The sequence below is a fragment of the Phyllostomus discolor genome, chromosome 10, assembly GCF_004126475.2.
Source record: "Phyllostomus discolor isolate MPI-MPIP mPhyDis1 chromosome 10, mPhyDis1.pri.v3, whole genome shotgun sequence".
In the NCBI taxonomy this organism is placed as follows: Eukaryota; Metazoa; Chordata; class Mammalia; order Chiroptera; family Phyllostomidae; genus Phyllostomus; species Phyllostomus discolor.
In genome coordinates, this window is record NC_040912.2 from 49,690,614 (window position 1) to 49,714,009 (window position 23,396).

The 23,396-nt window shown below is 38.8% G+C and overlaps 1 protein-coding gene across 3 annotated transcripts; it reads left to right on the forward strand.

Moving 5' to 3' along the window:
* The first annotated feature begins 15 nt into the window (after positions 1-15).
* Positions 16-19,251, forward strand: DUS4L (dihydrouridine synthase 4 like). 3 transcript variants are annotated; one of them, XM_036010778.1, is made up of 7 exons: positions 16-259; positions 8,599-8,735; positions 11,269-11,390; positions 15,243-15,360; positions 16,646-16,768; positions 17,522-17,748; positions 18,923-19,251. In XM_036010778.1, exons 2-7 carry the CDS (start codon positions 8,620-8,622, stop codon positions 19,168-19,170), a joined length of 954 nt encoding a protein of 317 aa, XP_035866671.1. In that variant the 5' UTR covers positions 16-259; positions 8,599-8,619; the 3' UTR covers positions 19,171-19,251. The 3 variants fall into 3 exon arrangements, with proteins under 3 accessions (XP_035866671.1, XP_028381977.1, XP_035866672.1); XM_028526176.2 differs by having other exon boundaries at positions 17-221; XM_036010779.1 differs by lacking the exon at positions 16-259 and adding an exon at positions 555-776.
* Positions 19,252-23,396: the final 4,145 nt, after the last annotated feature.

The window sequence follows — 23,396 nt, forward strand, 5'->3', positions numbered from 1 at the left end:
ATCCCGGCGCCGCCCGTTCGCCCCGCCCACGGCTTCGGACCTGCCTGGAGTGCTGATTTAATAGGTAGCAGGTGGCAGGATTCTGGCCTAGAGCAGCGTTTGTCCCAGAGCAGGCGGGCGCCGAGGGTTTAGCCCACCCGGGAATCCGAAGCCGTGGGGCCGTCGCTTTCTGCCGTCTCTCGCCGCTCCACTGGGGCTTGAGTGATTCCAGGGCCGAAAAGGTGGGCACCGGAACTTGGCCGCAGCAGTTATCGCTAAAGCAAGTATTTATCCTAAGAACAGGGGCTTCTTGGTGACCAGAGAGGAAGGAGAGGGTTTGTGGGTGTTTCGCTTGCGTTCCACGGGCCCAGCTGGTGGGAGTTAGTTATCCAACTTTCTCTGTCCCACGCCTTTGATTATCAATTCTGGGGTAAAGGCTGGCGGGAAACGATCTGGAAGAAAGTTCCCGGGGATGAATAGTGAGAATTAGGGAGAGCCGAAAGTCAATGAAGAATGAAGTTGTAGACTCAGCATCCAGATGCTACAGTGGGAATGTAGACTCAGCCTCTGTCCTCTCTCCCATGAGATCAGGACCTGCTTTTTTACTTCATCTACGTTTCAGCCACGTGCTGTGAATGATGCCATACTTCTTCATATTACAAACTGATGGATTTTTCCATATCTTAACTAACAGTACTTTAGCTGTAAAATCAAGTTCTCATCGTCGTCTCCTCTGCTAGATCTGCATTATTCATTACCCTAGATATCTCCCAAGCTAGATGCTAAATAATTAACAGGTCAGTCACGTATGCAAGAAGGTTAATTTAAGCATTTCTTCATAAGAAAGCAATACAACCTTTCCTTTATGTACTCAGGGATCCCAATTCAGAGCTATGTGGTTCTCTTGATTCTGCTAAGTGTTTCAGAAAGTGCAGTAATGGTATTTACCCTGTGCTAAATGCTTTTCTAAGTACTTTATAAATGCATTTAATACTTAAAACAGCTCAAGTGACCAACTCTCATGATACACTACATTATCCTTTTTGTTTGTCTCAGGTTTCTCCCTAATATAATTTGGTCTCAATCATGGTGTGAATAGGATTGAGGGCTCGGAATGGAGGCCACACAAATTGAGGTTACACAATTGCCAAGAGCAGTGTGCTTAGACTCAGGTTTCACTATCCGTAATACATAAAATTTTAAATAATTCTTCAATGTTAATAAGCAGTATCTTTGAAATGTGAAATTTATTTTTCTTCCTTTGGCATTTACATTGAAAATTTTTAGAAAACTTACATAGTATTTACTCATTCGATGAAGAGTTTTGAACCCCTATACCTACCAACATGAGTTTACAAACAGTCTCAAGTCTCAATCCATATCCTATCCCAAAGGAGCTAATAGGTAAGGGAGAGACATTTAACTATGCAGTTGAAGCAGGTGCTTTGTAGTATATGGATTTATTTTCCCCTATGCTTCGTTGCACATTGAAATAACCTAGATAGCTCTAAAAGTCACTGATGCCGGCGTCCTAAGCCCAAAGATAAACATTTAATTGGTCAGGAATATGGGTGAGGCATCCTGATTCTTAAAAGCTCCCCATATTGTGCTCATTTACAAGTTGAGAGCTACTGATTTATGAATTTATTAAGCAAAATTACAAGAGTGAATATGAATAAAATTGTTCCTGCAAAAGTCACTAATGACCTAGTTGTCATTGCACACTTTTTAGTCTTAACTCTTCTGTGATGTTAAGATGCTTATCCCCTCCCTCCTTTGTAATCCCCTCCCCTCTCTTGGTTTTCAAATATGTCTTCAGGTCTCTTCCCAGCTCCAGAGTTCATCTACATCTCCTTTGCATTCTTTTTCTCTTTTACTTAAATGTTGGTGTTTTGAAGGATCTCTTGCAAGGTAAGGCATCCTTAAGTGTCATCTGTGTTTGTAGATTCAATTTATTATCTAAAGGTTAAAGACTCAATTTATATCTTTAGCTTGTTCCTGAGCACTATATCTATATGACCAATTATGAAGCATCACCATCTGAAAATCTATCCCATGAGCACTTCAAGTTCATTGTGCTCAAATGTGAACTCATGTTTCCCTGCCAAAATCTGTTTCTCCTTCTGGTTCTTTATCTCATTGATTCAAATTGCCATCCATCCAGAATTCTTTCTTCTTGTCTAACATGCACTGTCATAAAGTGGTTTCCACCTTCTAAATATTTTGCCAGTTTATTGTTGTTTCTAAATAGCTCCTAAATTTGTTCTCTTTTCTATATTCTCCAGAGTCCCAGATCAGACACTTATACATGGCCTGATCTACTACTATAATGGCCTCCTTACTGATATTTTGCCAACATACCTACGCCTTCCAGTGAAGTCTTTCTAAATCAGAAATCTGATCTTGTCATTTCCCTGCTAAAAATTTTCAGTTACAACTAGTAACAAGGAGAGACAGCTTGTATAAAAATCTATGGTGCACGCATAGAAATGGGTTACATTCATATGTTAGCATGTTGAGTACTTATGTAAAAATCTCCCATGGAGGAGAAAAACTGGTTAAGAACCAAGGGCCTACCTCAGCGATTTTCAACCAGAGTGCCAAAAGAATTTTAAGAACATGTGATGCCTGACTATTTAGTCAGGAGCTCTGACCTCTTTTCCCTTACACTGTCAAATTTTAAAAAAAAAGTGGGCCCTGGCTAGTGTAGGTCAGTGGATTGAGTGCGGGCTGCGAAACCACAGTGTCGCAGGTTTGATTCCCAGTCAGGGTACATGCCTGGGTTGCAGGCCATGACCCCCAGCAACCGCACATTGATGTTTTTCTCTCTCTCTCTCTATCTCCCTCCCTTTCCTCTCTAAAAATAAATAAATAAAATCTTTAAAAAAAAGTGACAATAGCCAATGCAACAATAGCCATCTGATATAAATGAATCGAAATTATACCTATTCTTCTTTGTCAGATCAGCAAAAAATACAGTCAAACCTCGCTTTTAGGTCTTGAACATCTCTAGTCCCGAGCATTCTCAAGTTCTCAAATAGCATTACAAAATAAATTAAGTTCGAGAACGGAAGTTCCACTGTTTTGGGGTTTTCTTTTCCTTTGGTGCACTGCAAGATTTTAATAATTCATGTATGACATGAGATGAAAAAGGTTGAAAATCAGTGCCTTGCATTGTATAATCTAAAACACTCTTAACCTGGTATGTAAGGTCCATTACTATCTAGGCCCTCTTACTCTCTAGTTCATTTAGAACTCAAACAACACTAAACCACTAATGGTTCATTGAAAACATCAAGCACTTTCAAGCATCTGGTCTTATATGTGTTGTTGTCTGTGTCTGGACACTTCCCCCAACTCCCACATAGTTACAGCTCAAGCTTTCCTTCCTGTGTTGATGACTTCCTCACTTCTCGAGACAATTACATAGTGGTTAAATTGTGAGTGTGTGCCTGTGTGTTTCTGAGCTATTGTTTTGTGCATTCTAATATGTTTTTAAGGACATAGGAAATGTATTTTCATCTGTATTTCCAACATCTACCAGGAACTTAATATTTGTTGAATGAATAAATACACACCCATGCCCTCAAAAAACTCATGAAGAGATAGATAGGTATTATTATACTCTATAAAAATAATTGTAAATACACATGATGACATTACAGAGTAATGGGTGTAGTGGGTAAATAAGATCAACTCTGGGGTTAAAAAAAGACTGTCAGGAGGGGGGATTATGCGTATATACAGAGAGGGGGAATGAAGATGTGCTTAACAATTAAAGGTACCACTTGGTTAACACACTTGTGGGAGATAGAGAAGGAGAGAAAACCCTCGATTTCTGACTTGAGTGAGTAGGGGTAGACAGTGATGGTATAACCAAGATATGAAATGTAAGAGAGAAGAAACAGGTTTGACTCATGAAAAGAACTATTTTGTTATTTGTACTTTATATATGTTACTTATATCATTCTAATGAATCTTTATTATAAAAAAGATAATAAAGGTCAAGATGGTAGCATAGGTGTGGTACTCACCTCCTCCCACAACCACATCAAAATACCACTAAACTGCAAAACAACCATCATTAAGGACTGCCTAAAATCCAGCTGAATGGAAGCCCTATAAATAGTGAATTAAAGAACAAGCCACATCAAGACTGATAGGAGGAATGGAGATATGCACAGACTGGCCACATACCCATGTGTGGCAGATGAAAATTAGGAGGGATATTGGCTACAGAGCTACTCCAAGGAGTATGAGGTCCCAGCTCCACACCAAGCCCCCCAGCCCAAGGTTTCAGTGCCAGAAAGAGAAGTCCCCATAACTTCTGGCTGTAAAAACCAGTGGGGATGGAGGCTGAGAGAGACAGAGGGACATTAGAGTCCCGGGCAGTTCCTTTTAAAGGGTCCATGCACAGACTTACTCAAAATGACTCCATGTGAGCTCCAGCCCTGGGCAACAATTTGAAAGGCACCAGACACATACAGAGAGGAAATCAGTTACCTGGCATCAGGGCAAAAACTGGGTGCACGGAAGCAGCCATCTCTCAAACAGAAGTGCTAGCAGAAGCCGTTGTTCCTTTGATGAGCCCGCCCCCACACAAAACCAGCAGGCAGCCATATCTGAGATTCCATCAACCTGGCTAACACTGTTTGCCCCACACTGGTGATTCCCCAAGGGTCCACCCCACCCAGCTTTCAGACTGACCCAAGCTGTTTCCAGTGGCTTTTTCACACAAATAGCCTGTCTTGGCTCAGCCTGCAGACTTAACTAAAATCTCTCAGACAAGCAGCATCTGGCCTCAGTGTGCCCTATACCTCTTGCTAAGTGGCCCCAGGCTTGGCAAGAGTAGCAGCCAGCCTTGGTTTGCAGCTTGGCCTCACCTGTGCACCTCCAAGCTCAGCACAAGTGGCAGCCTTTTGCAGATCTCTTTGTAGCTAATGCTGGCTGGCCCTGGCCAAAACACAGATGGCAACTGAGCTTGGCCTACACCTCCTTGGAGGCCCAGAGCCAGTGCACCAGTGGACAGCTTCAGATCACTTGAAGCACCACCACCCAACCACCTGCACAAGTGACACACTCAAGGGATGGACTCAGCAAGCACGAGAGCACCACTGAAGTTAAGTCCTGCTCTGTGGAGTGGGCCCCTGCACAGCTGATCCTCCCTAGTATTTGCAGGTCAGTGTTTGGTGGTTGCAGGCAGTTCCTCTTGCAGCCCACCTACCTGGGGGTAAATCTTTCCCACTGATGTGCCAACAACAATCAAGGCTTAACTGCAACAGGAGGGTGTACGCAGCCCAAAGGAGGTGCACCTTGAGTTCTTAGCTTGTGTGATTAGGAAGGCCATGTCACTAAACCCCACACCCACTACATTAGGCCACCCTACCAAGCATGGGAAACAGTTCTACCTAATATATGGAAATGAATACAGGGAGGCAGCCAAAATGAAGGGACAAAGAACAGAACAGAACAAAACTCAAAGAATTAAACAGAATGGAAACAAACAATTTACATGATGCAGAGTTTTAAATACTGGTTATAAGAATGTTCAAGGAACATAATGAGAAAATCAACAGCATAAAAAAAGGACCAGTCAGAAATGAAGGATACACTTAACTGAAATGAAGACTAATTTACAGGGAATCAACAGTAGAGGAGATAAAGCCAAAGATCAAATCAGTGATTTGGAATATAAGGAAGCAAAAAACACCTAATCAGAGCAGCAAAAAGAAAAAAGAATCTTCCCCCAAAATAAGGATAATGTAAGGAGCCTCTAGGACAGCTTCAAGCATACCAACATTTGCATCATGGGTGTGCCAGAAAAAGAGACAGCAAGAAACTGAAACCCTATCTGAAAAAATAATGCTAGAAAACTTCCCTAACCTGGTGAAGGAAAGAAACATGCAAGTCCCAGAAGCACAAAGAATCCCAAACAAGGTGAACTCAAAGAGGCCCACAATAAGACACATCATAATTACAATGCCAAAGGTTAAAGACAAAGAGAGAATCTTAAAAGCAGCAGGAGAAAAGCACTTAATTATCAACAGCGGAGCTCCCATAAAACTCAGCTGATGTCTGGACAGAAACTTCACAGGCCAGAAAGGACTGGCAAGAAGCAGTCAAAGGGATGAAAAACAAAGACCTACAATTAAGATTACTCTACCCAGCAAAGCTGTCATTTAGAATCAAAGGAAAGATAAAGAGCTTCCCAGACAGGAAAAAACTACAGGAGTTCATCACTACCAAACCAGTATTATATGAAATGTTCTTTAAAAAGAAAAAAAAAATAGATCAAATATTTGAACAGTAAAATGGCAATAAATACATATCTATCAACAGTTGAATCTAAAAAACAAAATAGCCCTGGCCAGGTGGCTCAGTTGGTTGGAGCATTGTCTCCTACACCAAAAAGTTGCAGGTTTGATCCCTGGTTGAGACACATACGAGAGGCAACCGATTGATAATTCTTTCAAATCAATGTTCTGTTTCTTTCTCTCTCTCCCTGACTCCCTCCCTCCCTCCCTCTGTCCCTTCCTCTCTCTCTCTCAAATCTATTAAAAATAAGAAGAAATTAAAATAAAAAACAAGTGAAATGGTAACAGACTCATATATGGAACATTTTGATGGTCACCAGATAGGAGGGGTTAGGGGAGATGTGTGAAAAAGTGAAAGGATTAAGAAGTACAAATTGGTTGTCACAGAGTACTCATGGGGCTGGAAAGTACAGCATAGGGAATATAGTCAATAAAATTCTAACAACTATTGGTGGTGTCAGATGGGTACAAGATTTATCAGGATATTCACTTAATTATGTAATGTCTAATCACTGGGATGTAGACCTGAAACTAATATGATAATGTATATCAACTGTAATTGAAACATAACAGGTAATTTTTAAAAAGATAATGAGAAGATGCTAATAACTTTGTCCAAATTTTTATTAAGTTGGGCTTATTGAACAGTGATTAGTAAAGCTAGTTTATCATATTCTAACTGTACATTCCACCTAAGAAAATTAAAGTAATTGGTTTATATTTAGGTTATATCTGTACTTTCAGGATTAGCTAAATAAAACTTGCATGTTCATCAAGTCAACCTTTCTAAAGTTGGCCCATATCTGTTTCTAAGTTACTAAGGCCAAAAACTGAAATATGAAAAGAAGCTGACACTATGAAGTTAAAAAATTTTAAGTGTAGTAGCAACTGTAAAATACTACTAACTGCCTAATTTAATCATTTGTACCTCTTTGGGCAGAAAAGTAATTTACCAGGCAATTATATATTTTTCATGAAATTTTCACTAGACAATACTACATTTAAATTTTTAAGAATAAGGGTTTTTTTTTTCTTTTGCCTTGTGATTTAGGTACAAGGAATAGAATTTGAGAATAAGAATAAACATTAAACATACCAGTCTATCTTTTGAAATGCTAACTACTTAAAGTTGTACAATTAATGCCATTTAAATTTCTTGGATAAAATAAGGTATTTCAAAGTGCCAGGAATACATTTACAATATATGAAATGATACCAGTCAAATTTCCTGGTTTATCATTGCCAAAATTTTAAATTAAAAAATAACATGAAAAGTTATGATAGGGTATACTATGAAAGAAATCTTGTAGTTTTCCACTTCTTGGTCATTTACTAATTTGAGCAGAATATGTTACTATAATGAGTTAAGTATATAATTTGAAACAGTGTTTGATATGAACAAGAATAATCTGTACAGAACATAAACATAATTTCCCATTGCGCTAAAAACTATCAGTGAAGAATGCTGGTGGGAGAGGGGGTGCAGGGAGGAGGGGAATAAAGGGGAGAAAAAATGAGACAACTGTAATAGCATAATGAATAAAATATATTTAAAAAATAAAAAAATAAAAATAAAAATAAACTATCAGTGACTTGTAGAGGCAGAATTTTGTGGTATCACATTTGATACTGTGAAAAGAAGTTAAGAAGATTGCTGATCCTGCCCTGGCCCATGTGGCTCCATTGGAACATCATCCTATACACCAAAAGGTTGTAGGTTCAATTTCCAGTCTGGGCACATACCTAGGTTGTGGGTATGGAAGACAACTCATCAATGTTTCTCTCTCACGATAATGTTGCCCACCTCTACCTCTCTCTCTCCTTCCCTCCCTCTCTGCCTCCCTTCCTTCCTTCCTTCCTCTCTCTCTCCCTTTCTCTCTTCCTTCCACTCTCTCTCTAAAAGCAATGAAAATGAAAAAATATCCTCAGTCCCTGACTCATGTGGCTCAGTTGGTTGGGCATCAATCCACAAAATGAAACGTTGCCAGTTCGATTCCTGGTCAGGCACGTGCTGGTTGCAGGTTTGTCCCCAGTGGGGCACATATGAGAGGCAGCCAGGCAGTGTTTCTCTCTCATCTATGTTTCTTTCCCTCTCTTTCTCCCTTCCCCTCTTTATAAAGATAAATAAATAAAATCTTTAAGAAAACAAAAAGGATTTTTTAAATGTTCTCAGGTGAAGATAAAAAAGGAAAGCTTTCCTATCCCACAGGCCTAATGAAAAATGTATGGAATTGTTAGAATGATAGGAATTCACGTAATGGAAAGTAACTTTTCTCTATGTAAACTGATTGATTTTTTTTTTCAGATTTGAAACAAACCTGTGTCTATGAAGAATGACTGTGTACAAACCACAGTATGTCAAGAAAGAAAAAAAGATCCAATAGAAATGTTTCATTCTGGGCAGCTGGTAAAAGTCTCTGCCCCAATGGTTCGATATTCAAAGTAGGTATTGTTAAATGGTGATTTCCTTTTTGTGCTCTGGCGTCTTGCCACATGGCATCTTCAAACACTGAGCTTTGGGATCTGTACTTGGCTTGGGCCACTTGCCAAGTATATATGTGGCACTGAGTAAATAATTAACTTCTCCAAGCTTAATTTTTAGATCTATAAAAATGGTAGTGCTTACAGCTCCCACCTATAAAGATATGATGGATGTTAAATAAATATGAACATTCATGCACAGGTTTCTGTGTGAGCATAAGTCTTCATTTAATCTAGGACTGTTCCCCAGGATTGCAATTGCTGGGTCATGTGATAGTTATATATATTTACTTTTTTAAGAAACTGCTGGACTTTTCTAGGGTGGCTGCACTGTTTTATGCTCCAACCAACAATATATGAGGGATCTGGTTTCCTCTCCTCCTGCTCACCAACTTTTCATAATGTCATTGTATTTTAGCACTGCTGATAGGTTTGCAGTAATATTTCATGGTTTTTTGATTCCTACTTCCTGTGTGTCTAATGACATTGAACATCTTTTCATGTTCTTCTTTGCCATTTGTGTATTATTGAAGAAATGTTTCTTTATGTCTTTTGCTAATATTCTAATTGTTTGCTTTTTTATTATTGAGTTGGTTTTTTAATTTTTTTAATTGTGGTAAGATACATGTAACTTAAAATTTACTGTTTTAAACATTAAGTGTATGATTCAGTACTATGAAGTACATTCATACTGTTTTGCATCCAATCACTTTTCATCTTACAAAACTGCACTTCTATACCCATTAAATAGTAACCCCCCCATTCCCTATTGCCCCAGCTTCTGGCAACCTCCACTTTCTCCCTCTATGAATTTGACTTGTCTATATATAAAACTTCATAGAAGTAGAATTTTATCACGTTTGTTTTTTTGAGACCAGCTTATTTCACTTAGCATAATATCTTCAAGGTTCATCTATGTCTTAGCATGTATCAGAATTTCCTCTTTAAGGCTGAATGATATTTCATTGTATGTGTATGCCACATTTTGTTTATTCATTTATTAATGAACACTTGGGTTACCATAGTTTGGGCAAAAGCCAAACTATAGTAAAAGTTTGCTGCTATCAATATGGATGTATAAATACCTCTTTGAGACCGTGTTTTTAATTCTTCAGGGTATTTGCCCAGAAGTGGAATTGCTGGGTCATATGGAAATTTTATTTTTAGATTTAGAGGAAACTCCATATTGTTTTTCATAGTGGCTGTACCATTTTGGATTCCCGCTTGCAGTGCACAGGAGTCTGATGTATCACCAATGTTTTGTTTTTCTTTTTGTTTTAATGATACTCATCCTAATGGATATGAAGTAGTATTTCACTGTAGTATCAGCTGTGGGACCTTTCGTGGGTGCTCTTTATCAAGTTAAGAAAGATCCCTTCTATTCCTGTTTTTCTGCATTTTTTTATCATGAATGAGTTCATGATAAAATGAGTTCATGAATGAGTTCTTCAAATGTTTTTTCTGCATCAATTGATGATTTTTTTCTTTAGCCTGTTGATATAGTGGATTACATTGATTCTGAGTATTGAATCAATGAGTATTGATTTAAAAACAGTATCTGTTTTTATTTTTTTCTGACACCACTACAGCAGGGGAGATATAAGGTACTACTTCATCACAATCAGGTGGAGGAGGAAACCCAGTTCCCACACTTGGCCTACTTTCACAGTCTGAGGGCAGGGGTCTCCTCGTTACTGTGGAGCAGGGGTGAGAGTTCCAGCTCCCCATGGAATGGGTGGCCTGGTAACTACTGGGCAATGATGAAAGTGCTGGCTCTTCACCGTGCACACTCTGATACTACTCCTAGTGTGGAGAGAAGGGTGCCTCACTGCTGCTGGGTCGGTGTGGGAATCCAGGCTCCCCTTGAAGTCTCCACTGATGTCCCCAAGAGACACATCATTACTTGCAAGCAGAGATTAAAGTCCTAACTGCCTTCCTGGCCTTTTCTGATACTGCCTTGGAGGGGTGTTAGAGAACATTGTTACAGCCTTGGAATGGTAGAAATCTAGGCTCCCTGCAACCTTTGTGGAGGTGGAACCATAACTTTTCTTTTTCCTGAGTGTTTGGTTATAGTAGAGCTGCTTTTTAAAGTTTTCTGTTTTGTTAGGCTGCCCCTTCCCTGACTGTTGGTTAGAGAGAGCAAACTTTTGTTGGGGCTGTTTTGTCTGTACCCATTGCTGGCTTCTTGAGCCCCAGGTCTGGGTTCTTTGAGGCAAAAACAAAACCCAGGGAAGTCACTATTTTTATTCCTCAGGTCCCAAGGTCACTGTCTTACTCTCTTCTCTCCATCTTTCAGAGTTTTCTTATCTTCATTTTACATATAACATACAGGATTTTCAGTTACACTAAGCACAAAGTGCAAGGAAAAGTACATCTCCATCTTCCCATGGGCAGAACTTTTCTCTAATATTTAATAATTAACTGAATTAAACTTGGAAGTACATATGATTGTGGTGATTTCTAAATGCCTAATTAAAGTCTTACCCATTTACAGGTTGGCTTTTAGAACACTAGTCAGAAAGTACAGTTGTGATCTGTGCTATACACCAATGATAGTTGCTGCTGATTTTGTCAGATCTGTGAAAGCCAGAGACAATGAATTTACCACAAACCAAGGTATGTGAAACTCAAAGTTTGCTGACTTGATAGAATTTAAAAAGGAAAAAGAACTCAACCATCTTGTCTAATCAGAGACAACAAATTCCGAGATTTTAAAGTATTTTAGTTTTTTTATGTGTTTAATGTAAGTCTGTTTTTAAGTATCTTTTTGCTGAGTGTCTTCAAACTTTGGATGGCATACAAAGTGTAAGGTTAGCCTTCCCTGTGGCCCCCTTCTCACCTGGACTGTTCGATTAGATTCCTATCACAGTGCCCCCAGTCTTGTCTCATTGCAGACTATCCCCCAAACAGCCCAAAGTGACCTTTCTAAAATGTAAATTTGATCACGTCTCTTAGATCTCTCATTGCCTAAAGCGGTGATTCTTAAAATGAGCTCCCGACCAGGAGCGTCACCATCATGTGGAAATCTGTGAGAACTGGAAATTCCCAGGCTCTACTTCGGGCCGACTGAATCAGAAACTCTGGGTATGTGGTCCAGCCATCTGTTTTAAAATGCCCTCCAGATGATTCTAAGCTTGCTAAAGATTGAGAACCACTGACCTAAAGAGTAAAATTCCAGCACTTGTGAATAATATATAACATTATTCATGATCTAGTCCTAAATATATCTGCAGCTTTTTCTTTCATTAGTTTTTCTCCATAGCCCACTGACTTTATTATTCACAAATACTAAGTTATTTAAAGTCCTTGAACATGCCCTATTCATACTTCTCTACCTAGAACATCCTTCTCAGTCATGCCAATCTCCTATGTCCCCATTTCTCTGCCAAATGACCGTTAATGCTTCTTAATCCAGCTCTCAAATTTTGTGGCTGACATAATTTCCTAATCACCCTCCATTCATGGCCTTTCTTTGATGCACAGGCTTTATGTTGTGCTGAATCCTGCTGTGTTATAATTTCCTCTTTAAATAACTCTCTCCTGCTAGACTATGGACTCCTTGAGACCTGGAACTCTTTCTTACTCTCTTGTATCCTCCACTTCTAGCACAGTGTTGAAAATATATTAGACCCATAAATGAATGTAACTCTCTTGAGTTGCAAAGGAAAACACACCTACATCCTCAGGAGAAAGCAAATTCTCTGATCCTGTGATAATACTATAAATGGTGGAACCAGGATGATGTCCAGAAATCTGCATTTTGGCAAACCGTAAATCTCATACAGGTAGTTATCAAAAAGTCTTTAGAAAAATTAAAATACATCTATTTGGAGTTTATAACACTAACCCAAAGATGAAAAAAATTGTCCTTAATATCTAGGAAAGTCCTGATACATTTAGCTATATTAAAATTTAAACTTTTATATGTAAGAAAAGAGGACAAATATACTCAAAGACAAACTAAAACTGGGGAAATATTTTTAATATTATGCTTAAGATGGAGCTAATTTCATTGCTTTATTAAAAAATAAATAAGAAAATAAGGAACTAAAAGAAAAATTGTGCATAGAAAAATGTTCAAAGAATATGTAGGCTTCAACATCAAAATGTTAGATGCTCATTCAACAGTTACAAGCCTAGGAGTTTACCCAATGAATATATTCACAGCATGTGTGTGAGAGCATCCTCACCACAGTGTTTGCAAGGGCCACAAATGCAAAACTAGAAGTACGCTGTGGGGTCCATCTACACACATTGGAATATGCCACTAAAATAAGAAAATAAGTCTCCCAGGTACATCAGATTTAAAAGAAAGCAGTAGACATAGCAACGTACATAGAATGTACACATTTGTGTAAATATTACAAGTATACATAAAATTGTTCTGGAATACAATAACTAGCTCTCACCATTGGAAAAGGGGTCTGTCAACACTGTTGTACTTTTCATTTTGTAAAACTTTATACTGGACTCCCGGCAAGATGGAGGCATAGGTGGACGCACCGTATCTCCACGCACAACCAAGATTAGAACAACAACAATTGCGAGCTAGAGTAACACCCAGAAGTGACAGAGAATTTATCTGAATGGAAGTCGGACAGCCAAGAAGTTGAAGTAGACTCATTCATCCAGACCGGTGTGAGGGGCGGAGAGGAGGAGCCAGGCGGGCGCGGGTCAGCGGCGTGCAGAGGTTGGGGAGAACTTGGCGCGAAATTGGCGCATAAGCCATCCGGGGCGCGCAAGAACAAAGCGGTGGACCCTGAGTACGCAAGCAGCGGCTGGCGGACCCAGTGAGGCGGCGATTGTGGAACAGGGCAGAGCTCGCAACCCAGGACCCCAGAGAAGGGACTGAGATCCCAAGAGAACGGAAATACCGCCATTGTTCCCTCCCGCCCCCGCCCCCACCCCCGTCCCCACATACAACGTCACAATCTAGCGACTGGGGTGCCCAGCCCTGGTGAACACCTAAGGCTCCGCCCCTCACCATAACAAGGGCAACCAGACTGAAGGAAAAAAAGGAGAAACAGGGAGAGATATGTCGCCAACAGAAGAACAGATCAGTCCCCCAGGATTCATCCTTTTGAGCGACCAAGAAATAGCCAATCTATCAGATGCACAGTTCAAAACACTGGTGATCAGGAAGCTCATGGAATTGGTTGATTTTGGGCGCAATTTAGATGAAAGGATGCAGGTTACCATAAAAGAGATGCAGGAAGATACACGGAGCAGAGCCAATAGTGAAAGGAAGGAATCTGAGTCTCAAAACAATACAGTAGACCAGAAGGAAGATAGAATCAACCAAGCAGGAAAGCATGATGAAATAAGAATTCAAAAAATTGAGGAAAACCTTAAGAGCATCCAGGACACCTTTAAACGTTCCAACATCCGAATTATAGGGGTACCAGAATCGGAAGGGGAAAAGCAACAAATTGAGCACGTATTTCAACAAATAATAAAGGAGAACCTCCCCAATCTGGCAAGGGGAACAGTCTTCTAAGAAATCCAAGAAGCTCAGAGAGCCCCAAAGAAGTTGGACCCAAGAAGAAACACACCAAGGCACATCATAATTACAGCAGCCAAGGTAAAAACGAGAGAATCCTAGAAGCAGCAAGAGATAAGGGGACAGTAACCTACAAAGGAGTTCCCCTCAGACTGTCAGCTGATTTCTCCAAAGAGACCTTACAGGCAAGAAGGGGCTGGAAAGAAATATTCCAAGTCATGAAAGACAAGGACCTACATCCCAGATTGCTCTATCCAGCAAAGCTCTCATTTAGAACAGAAGGGCAGATAAAGTGCTTCTCAGATAAGGTCAAGTTAAAAGAGTTCATCATCACCAAGCCCTTATTTTATGAAATGCTAAAGGGACTTATCTAAGAAAAGAAGATAAAGAAAAGACATGTATAGTAAAAGGACAGCAAACTCACAAATATTAACAACCACACTTAAAGCAAAACCAAAAGAAACTAAGTAAACAATTAGAACAGGAACAGAACCACAGAAATGGAGGGCACATGGAGGGTTAGCAACAGGGGAGTGAGAGGAGGAGAGAGAGGGAAAAGGTATAGAGAATAAGTAGCATAGAATGTAGGTTGAAAATAGATAGGGGGAGGGTAAGAATAGTATGGGAAATGTAGAAGGTGAAGAACTTATAAGTATGACACATGGACATGACTAAAGGGGGGGATGTGGGTGGGAGAGGGTGTACAGGGTGGAGGGGAGTGAAAGGGGGAAAATGGGACAACTGTAATAGCATAATCAATAAAATATATTTAAAAAATTTTATACTGTTGAATTTGTACTAAATGTAAATTTTTTATTTAAAATATTTAAAGTTATTTTAATACTATCTTGTTTCAACAGATATACTTCTTAGGCTAAAAAAGTTATATTGTACAAACACTAGAGTTTAGTACCTCGTGTGTGCATATGTTTCTGTGAATTTTAATGTTGAACTATTTGTTTTACCAGGTGACTGCCCACTGATTGTTCAGTTTGCTGCTAATGATGCAAAACTTTTATCTGATGCGGCTCGTATAGTTGGTCCTTATGCAAATGGAATAGACATTAACTGTGGTTGCCCTCAGAGGTAAAGCTCAAAGAAGTTGGAAGAATTTTCTTTTTTTTTTTAAAGATTTATTTATTTATTTATTTATTTATTTATTTATTTTTAGAGAGGGAAGAGAGAGAGAGAGAGAGAGGGAGAGAGAAACATCAGTGTGCAGTTGCTGAGGGTTATGGCCTGCAACCCAGGCATGTACTCTGGCTGGGAATCAAACCTGGGACACTTTGGTTCCCAGCCCATGCTCAATCCACTGAGCTACGCCAGCCAGGGCTTTTTTTCAAGAAAAGATTAGGAAAAAAATCTATGTGGACATGGTAAACTACCTGTTTTCCAAGAACTAAAACATAAGGAAAATAGAGTTAAAAGTTTTTGGGCTCTAAATAAAAAGCAAGAAAGAATAAGGGAAGATCATTTAGGAACTTACATGCTGTGGTAGGTTCTGATGGCACAACAATGTGTAGACTCTTGACAACTGTTTTAGCTTACCTCACTGCTAGAATTGTTTTAATCTGTGGATCTGCTTTGAACCTCATCCATAAGTACTTACTGAGATGCTAATGTTTATAGTAATTTCTAAAAGGTGTTTTTACTGCTATGTCAGATATACTTGGTTTAAAGACTATGATTCTGTGATTTGGGAACTCACCATTTATTTTCTCCTAATTAATTTCTTTATAAAAATAACTTCTTGTAATAAACTTTTTTCCTATACCACAGTTACTTGGTTGATTTTAAATAATTAGGTATTGATAGATGTACTTAATTTGACAATAATATCCCTATGTTTCTGACATCGTACTAAATTATCTGGCAGTAATTCAAAATGTGTCCAAACAATAAAATCAAGGTTTTAAGTAGGGCATAATCCAAATTAGATTAGACATATTTGTATACTCATTAGGAGAGTTAAATGAGCTGTTTACTGGTGTTGGAATGCTGTAAGCCAAAATTTTCTCTCTACTGTTAAGACTAATAAAACCTCTTGTTATGTACAATAAACATCAAATTTGAAATTTAAAAAATCTGAAATAATTGCAGTTAATTACAAATACTTAAATCTGTTTTGGTTGAGTGAATGCTAATTTAATTTTCTCACTTGCCAATGAAAACCATTTCCCCTAAGTACTTTTTGGTCTGGGAATGTGTTTACCTAAAGTTGATCCACTTAGAAATGTTGGGTTTATGAATTGTAAAAAACTGATTCCATTCCAGATTGCTACATAGAGAAATAGATGCATTTACAGTGCCTTTAGTATTATATCTTCTCTTCAACTCTGTACAATTTATTTGTTGTGTTGGCTTTATAAAGGTGGGCAATGGCAGACGGTTATGGAGCTTGCTTAATAAACAAACCAGAGCTTGTTCAGGATATGGTGAAACAAGTAAGAAATCAAGTGGAAAGTCCCAGGTTTTCGGTATCTATTAAAATAAGGTAAAGACAATATTTTAATTTATTGACAGGTAATTCTTAGGAAATAAAAGAGTATTCCTTCTATCTGGGGTTCATATCCTTCATTTGTAGCTGGGTATATGGAAATGTTGAAACAAGATACTTAGTAAATGCATATATACCTTAATTTTTATTTATATTCCAGAACAACTTCATCTTTTTATTTTTCAACAGAAATGAGAACATTCCTTTATCATTAAAAACTTCCCTAGAAAGAAACCCTCAACTTTTTCTGTGTACTATGTAATTAATGCTAAGAAACATTCCTGGTACCAAGAGTAGAAAATAGGAATGGTATTTGCACAAAAAATTCCACAGTGAAAAGAGAATAAACCAGGAATGAGTTTTTTGGTGACAAATTAAAAACATATTTCAAGATAAAGTAGTATATTCTCCCACCTTGGGTGTGGAGTGTGTACAGCAGATATTAGGTAGGATAGCGTCTTTTAGTTCATGTGTGACAGTATTTGGATGACTTCAGTTACAAAAGCTGAAGGGGAAGAGCACTAGGTAGGATAAAACTTGTCATCCTATTGTTCCCAATAGCAAAATAGCTAAATTTGAAATCTTAAATGGAAACTGATCCCTGAGCAAAAACCCTTAGTGATAGTGGAATGTAGTGATAATATGATAACAGCAAAACTAACTAAATAATGTTTTATATGAAATATTATTTATTAATTTTAGCTTTGATTTGTGTGCTATAAAAAGATGGATATAATTTTGAAATTATAGGATCCATGATGATCTTACAAGAACTGTAGATCTTTGTCGAAAGGCTGAAGCAACAGGTGTTTCCTGGATTACAGTCCACGGGAGAACTGTTGAAGAAAGACATCAACCAGTTCACTATGAAGCCATTAAAATAATTAAGGAAAATATGTCTATACCTGTTATTGCTAATGGAGACATCAGAAGCTTAAAAGAAGCAGAAAATGTATGGCATATTACTGGGACAGATGGTAAGAAATAAGTATTTGAATGCTTTACTTTTAACTAGCAAAAAAAGTTGGGATGGGAGAATCATTGAATGTTTTATTTTTCTTTAAATTGAAACTATTCTCTTGTAGTGGATTTAAGCTAAGCAGTTTATTAAAATGATGTTAAAACTCTTCTACTTAGAAACAATAGATTATTTTATTATTACTATTTTTTAATCCTCACCCGAGGATATGCCTATTGACTTTAGAGAGAAAGGAAGGGAGGGAGAAAGAGAGGGAGAGAAACATCGATTGGTTGCCTTTCAAACACATCTTGAACTCGGGTCTAAACCCACAACCTAGGCATGCACCTTGACCTCGAATCAAACCCCTGACCTTTCTGTTGAGGGGACAATGCCCAACCAACTGAGCCACACTGGCCAGGGTGGAAACAATATATTATTTTAATTGGAGTAAATTCAGTTACTCTACTGCCACCATCGTATCTAATGAATGACCAGTTAAGAATCTTCCAGATAGCCTATTTGTAAAATAGAACACTTAGACTAGAATTGAGAGTTAGTGACACAAGAGAAGTCATAGAAACCAAAAGAACCCCAGACTGCTATAGAGTTTCATCATCCCCTAAAGTACCGGCATACTAAGCCCTGTGATACCTATTGCCAAGGGGGAGAATACAGATAAACTTAACTTCAAGCAAGCCTAATTTATGACCATTTGGATTTACCCTTAACAAAAAGCTTCAAGATTAATTAATGTAGAAGTCTTAATACAATAAAGAATACCTGTAAATTTAAACTTTCTGGGTTTATAAAAACAACTGTCAAAATAAACTGTAGTATAAGCCCTTGCTGGCGTAGCCCAGTGGATTGAGCATGGGCTGCGAACCAAAATGTCACAGGTTCGATTCCCAGTCAGGCCACATACCTGGGTTGCAGGCCATGACCCCCAGCAACCCCACATTGCTGTTTCTCTCTCTCTCTCTTTCTCCTTCCCTTCCCTCTCTAAAAATAAATAAAATAAAATCTTTAAAAAACTAAAAAATAAACTATTATAATTCAATTAAACAGACTAATATAAGGGCATTGTAAAACTTTGTAATACTACTTTTTTAAAAAATATTCTGTTTGTTTGAGTTTGACCTTGTAACTGAATTCTTAATGTGTCAACAAATGTGATGTGCTTTAATTTGTAGGTGTGATGGTTGCAAGAGGACTCTTAGCAAACCCGGCCATGTTTGCTGGATATGAGGAAACCCCTCTGAAATGCATCTGGGACTGGGTTGACCTTGCTCTTGAACTTGGAACTCCTTATATGTGTTTTCATCAACACTTAATGTACATGATGGAAAAGATAACTTCAAGGCAAGAGAAAAGAGTTTTTAATGCTTTGTCAAGCACAACAGCAGTCTTAGATTACCTAACAGACCATTATGGGATTTGACTGGATTTCCTAAGTTATTTTAATATATATTTTAAAGAAAGTGTGTTTAACATTTTTATATTAAATAAAATTTTTTACTTTTAATACTAAAAGTATGACTCATACAGTATCTGTAAGTTAACATGAAGTATTGTTACATGTACTGGTACATGTAACAGTACTTGGGGTTCTGCTGCCCCCTGACACCCTCTAGGCAAAAATTCGAGAGGTGAAAGCTTGATGATAAAGGAAAGGAATCTTTATTCCAAACGTAGTTACTTAAGCCTATCACAGCTTTAATCACTTAAGCCTATCAGTTAAGGCTAAACTCTTAACACCTGAGTTCTCCTAGCTTTTTCCCGGTTTTTAGTTACCTTGTTTCTGTTGGGTTAGTTTACAAACTAAAAACAACATAATATACAAAAATTAGACAATTTTGGAAGAATGGCGGACTTCTACCTCAGAGCCTGTACCCTCTAGAACATCCAAAGAATAAAACTGCCACCCTCTGCCAGGCCAGCCTGATCCTAGGCTGTGCCCAGAGTTCCTTCCCATACAAAATACCATCGTTGGGAAATGCCGGCAGCAGCAGCACTATCATCCAGGCATCCTTGAGGAAGAACAGACCCAGACCCAGAGCCTGAGAGAGCCAGCTCTCTATTTCCATTGGCTCTGGAGGCATTCAGCTCAGCCAATCCAGTCCTGGACTGCAATCCACAATTGCTTCAGCAAACTCCTCCTGTGGCCCCTCTTACTCCTCCTTAGTGATCTCAGTTATCTTAATCAGATCACTCTGTATCAGTCTGTTATTAATGAGAAAAAGTGCAGAGAAGTGACAGAACAAAAGCCAACTTTTGTAAAATGAGAAGAAATGACATTCTGTATAAAGTTGCATTCAGGGATTAGATTAAAAATTCAAACTGGAAGCCCTGGCTGGCATAGCTCAGTGGATTGAGCACGGGCTGGCAACCAGTGTCCCAGGTTCGATTCCCAGCCAGGGTACATTCCTGGGTTGCAGGCCAGAACCCCCAGCAACCACACATTGATGTGTGTGTGTGTCTCTCTCTCTTTCTCTCTAGCTCCATCTCTCTCTATCTCCCTCCCTTCCCTCTCTAAAAATAAATAAAAATCTTAAAAAAAAAAGTTCAAACCGGAAAAACACACTGGTACTTCCTAATTTGTGAATTACACACCCCAAACTGTTTAAATTGTATGTACCTGAATTTAATTAGATACATTTTCTATAATTTAAAACTAAGTTTCCATTACACATTAAATGACATTAAACTTGTTACATTTCAAGTCTTCTGTATCAGTGATTTTTAACCAGTGTGCCACTTCACACTGGTGTGCCACAGGAATTTCTAATATATGCAATACCTGATTATTTAGTGAGGGGCATAGACCTTTCCCTTGGATTGTCATATAAAAAAAAGACAACAGCACAATAGCTGTCAGGTGTGAATGAATCAAAATTATACCTGTCTTTTTTTTTTCAGATCAGCAAAACGTTCTTTTGATGTGCCACAGAATTTTAATAGTTCATGTATGGTGTGAAATGACAAAGGGATGAAAATCATTGGTCTAGATCTTTAGAAGATTGAAAGACTGATAAATACAACTACCTAAACTAGTATCAATTGTGTTCCACCACATTTTAAGTATAAAAAATGTAGTAACTAATCTGAAAATGATTATATATTTGAAGCATTATTTCCTGAAGAACAGTAACCAGGTTTTATTTTTAACTTAAAAACCTAATTTTCAGATTCTGGGGGTTGTTTTAGATTTTATTTATTTATTTTCAGAGAGGGAAGGGAGGGAGAGAGAGAAACATCAATGTGCAGTTGCTGGGGGTCATGGCCTGCAACCCAGGCATGTACCCTGACTGGGAATCGAACCTGCGACACTTTGGTTCGCAGCCCGTGCTCAATCACTGAGCTACACCAGCCAGGGATAGATTCTGGTTTTTTAATGGTGGTATTTGTAGGCTTCCCAGCAGTTGATAATAATTTTAACCTTAAAGTTCCATGTTTGGGAAATGTTACTGATAGAATTTTGTTATTGGTGAATGTGCTACTGCAAGAATATCTCAGGTAAAATAAAACAGCTCCATAATCAAGGTATTGGTCTATGTTACTAACATGAAAATTACAAAAGGAGACAATTATCTAAAACTTCTTAATTCAAGAGTTTGGGAATATTAATTTTAATGTAAGCACTCTGTTGTCCTATTTTTTTCTCTGATGCATTCTCCTTTCATTTTTCAGTTACTGTATTTTTTTTAATGCTCACCAGAGGATATACTTATTGATTCGGGAATGGAATTCAGAGACACTCCAACCAGCTAAGCCACATGGGGCCAGGGCTGAGTTACTATATTTTTAAAGATAACTGCCTTTTCCATTTAATAGGAGTGGTATTGTCACAAGCATATATTCCTGATAGTCTTTCCTAGCTGCCTGCTGAGCAGCCTGCCACCAAGGAATAGACAGGAGTCACACACAGTAACTATGCTCTTCAGTCATTTGTTTATTGAATGCAGGTTCACTCAAAGTAGAACATCAACATACATGAATATCATACTCACATTCTAACATTCTAAGAGAAGTATTACACACACATACACAGTAATCAATGGGGGATAACAAACCCCAGTCTCAGAGTCTCAGTCTGCAGGTCTGAGAGATGGCACAGTGGGCAAGGGAGTTGTCAGCATCTTGCAAGGAATGATCTTCAGAGCCAGATGGGTAGCAGGGGCAGGTGAAGTCCTCAGTCCAGCAGAGCAGGACCTCCAGTGGCCAATTCCAATGGACGTCATTGTGGAGGGGAGCAACACTCTGGTATGTGGAGCTCAGCTGTCTCCACAGTGGTCTGGAACCGGTCTCAATTATACCTTGAAAGTGGTGTACCCTACCCTTCTGGATCTTTTTATAAATGTCTTGGCATCCCTGATGGCAAGTGTGGAATTTCCCCAGGAGCCTATCTGTGGGTGGTCCCACTCTGCAGACGTGGCTGTTCTGATCACATGTGCACATATCTTAGGTGTGTCTCCTTGCCAAGTGTGTCTGTTCTGACTTAGATAGCTTCCCTCTTGAACCAAAGTGTCATGGCTGACTGACAGCCATTTTGGCTGACATGAGTGACTCCACTTTGTTTTATATACTTTATGCTAACTTGATCAGACCAATGTCATTTTATTTGCCCTGCTCTCCACAAGGATACAAGCAAATAGGGAGCCATCAGCAAAACTTAGTCATCTTTCTAAGTCAACTCTGAGGTGAATTATACTAGTGTTGTGATAAAATAATTCAATTTAGGTGAACAGCCTTCCAAAGGCACCACTGTGGAAGGGCAAGGAGTTCTAAATGTGTTTGGTTAAAAAAAAATTATTCCATAGGGTTAATTTATGTTGCCTTTTATTTAGATGTGATCAAGTATATTTATGATAAGAAAAGGCACCAACTTAAATGTTTTTATATTCTATAATTACGTCTTTTTCACCCTTTGTTTAATGTTCCCAAAATAATTGTTTCCAGGAAGATACATCATTTGCATTTTTTATGTTATCGAGGTCAAAATAGTTCATATTTAATCATTTGAATGTATTCACACAATTTGAAAACCTGGAAAATAGTCATTGAAAGAAACTACCCATACTACAGTTTCCCTTTCCCGTCAGTCCCCAAACGTCACAACAACACCCTTAAGTTCATGGCCTCTTCCCAGCACGTCCTGTTCCCAGGACAACAGCAGAAAGAATGTTTTCACTCTACATTTCCTACAGTCTGAGAACAAAATGCTGCATAACTACCCAATCCTGGCCCTTCTATTTAACTAGAGCTTATTTCCGGACAGTGAAGTCAGTTCTATCGTAACACTGAACCGAAATACGAAAAGAGTGCGTTTCAAAATGGTCACGTAATTTACACCACCTTATCCAAACCTTCTGACCCGGTGCCATTTTCCTTGGACCCCACGCTGCTTTATAGTAAGAGATCCATTAACGATGCCTCCTACCCAAACCACACAGTATTAGAAATTTAAAGTCAACTCTCCTTAAGTTGCACCTGGGAGTCCCACACATCCACCACCAACTAGGACACAATCAACTTCTACCGTATTCGCGCCACCGGGGACACCTGCGGGGATGGACCGGCACCTCGGCCCTGAACAGGAGGCCGGCCCCGCAGCGGGTGGGGGTGGGGCACGCTTCCCTCCGCTGCCCCGCCGCGGCGTCTGACGTC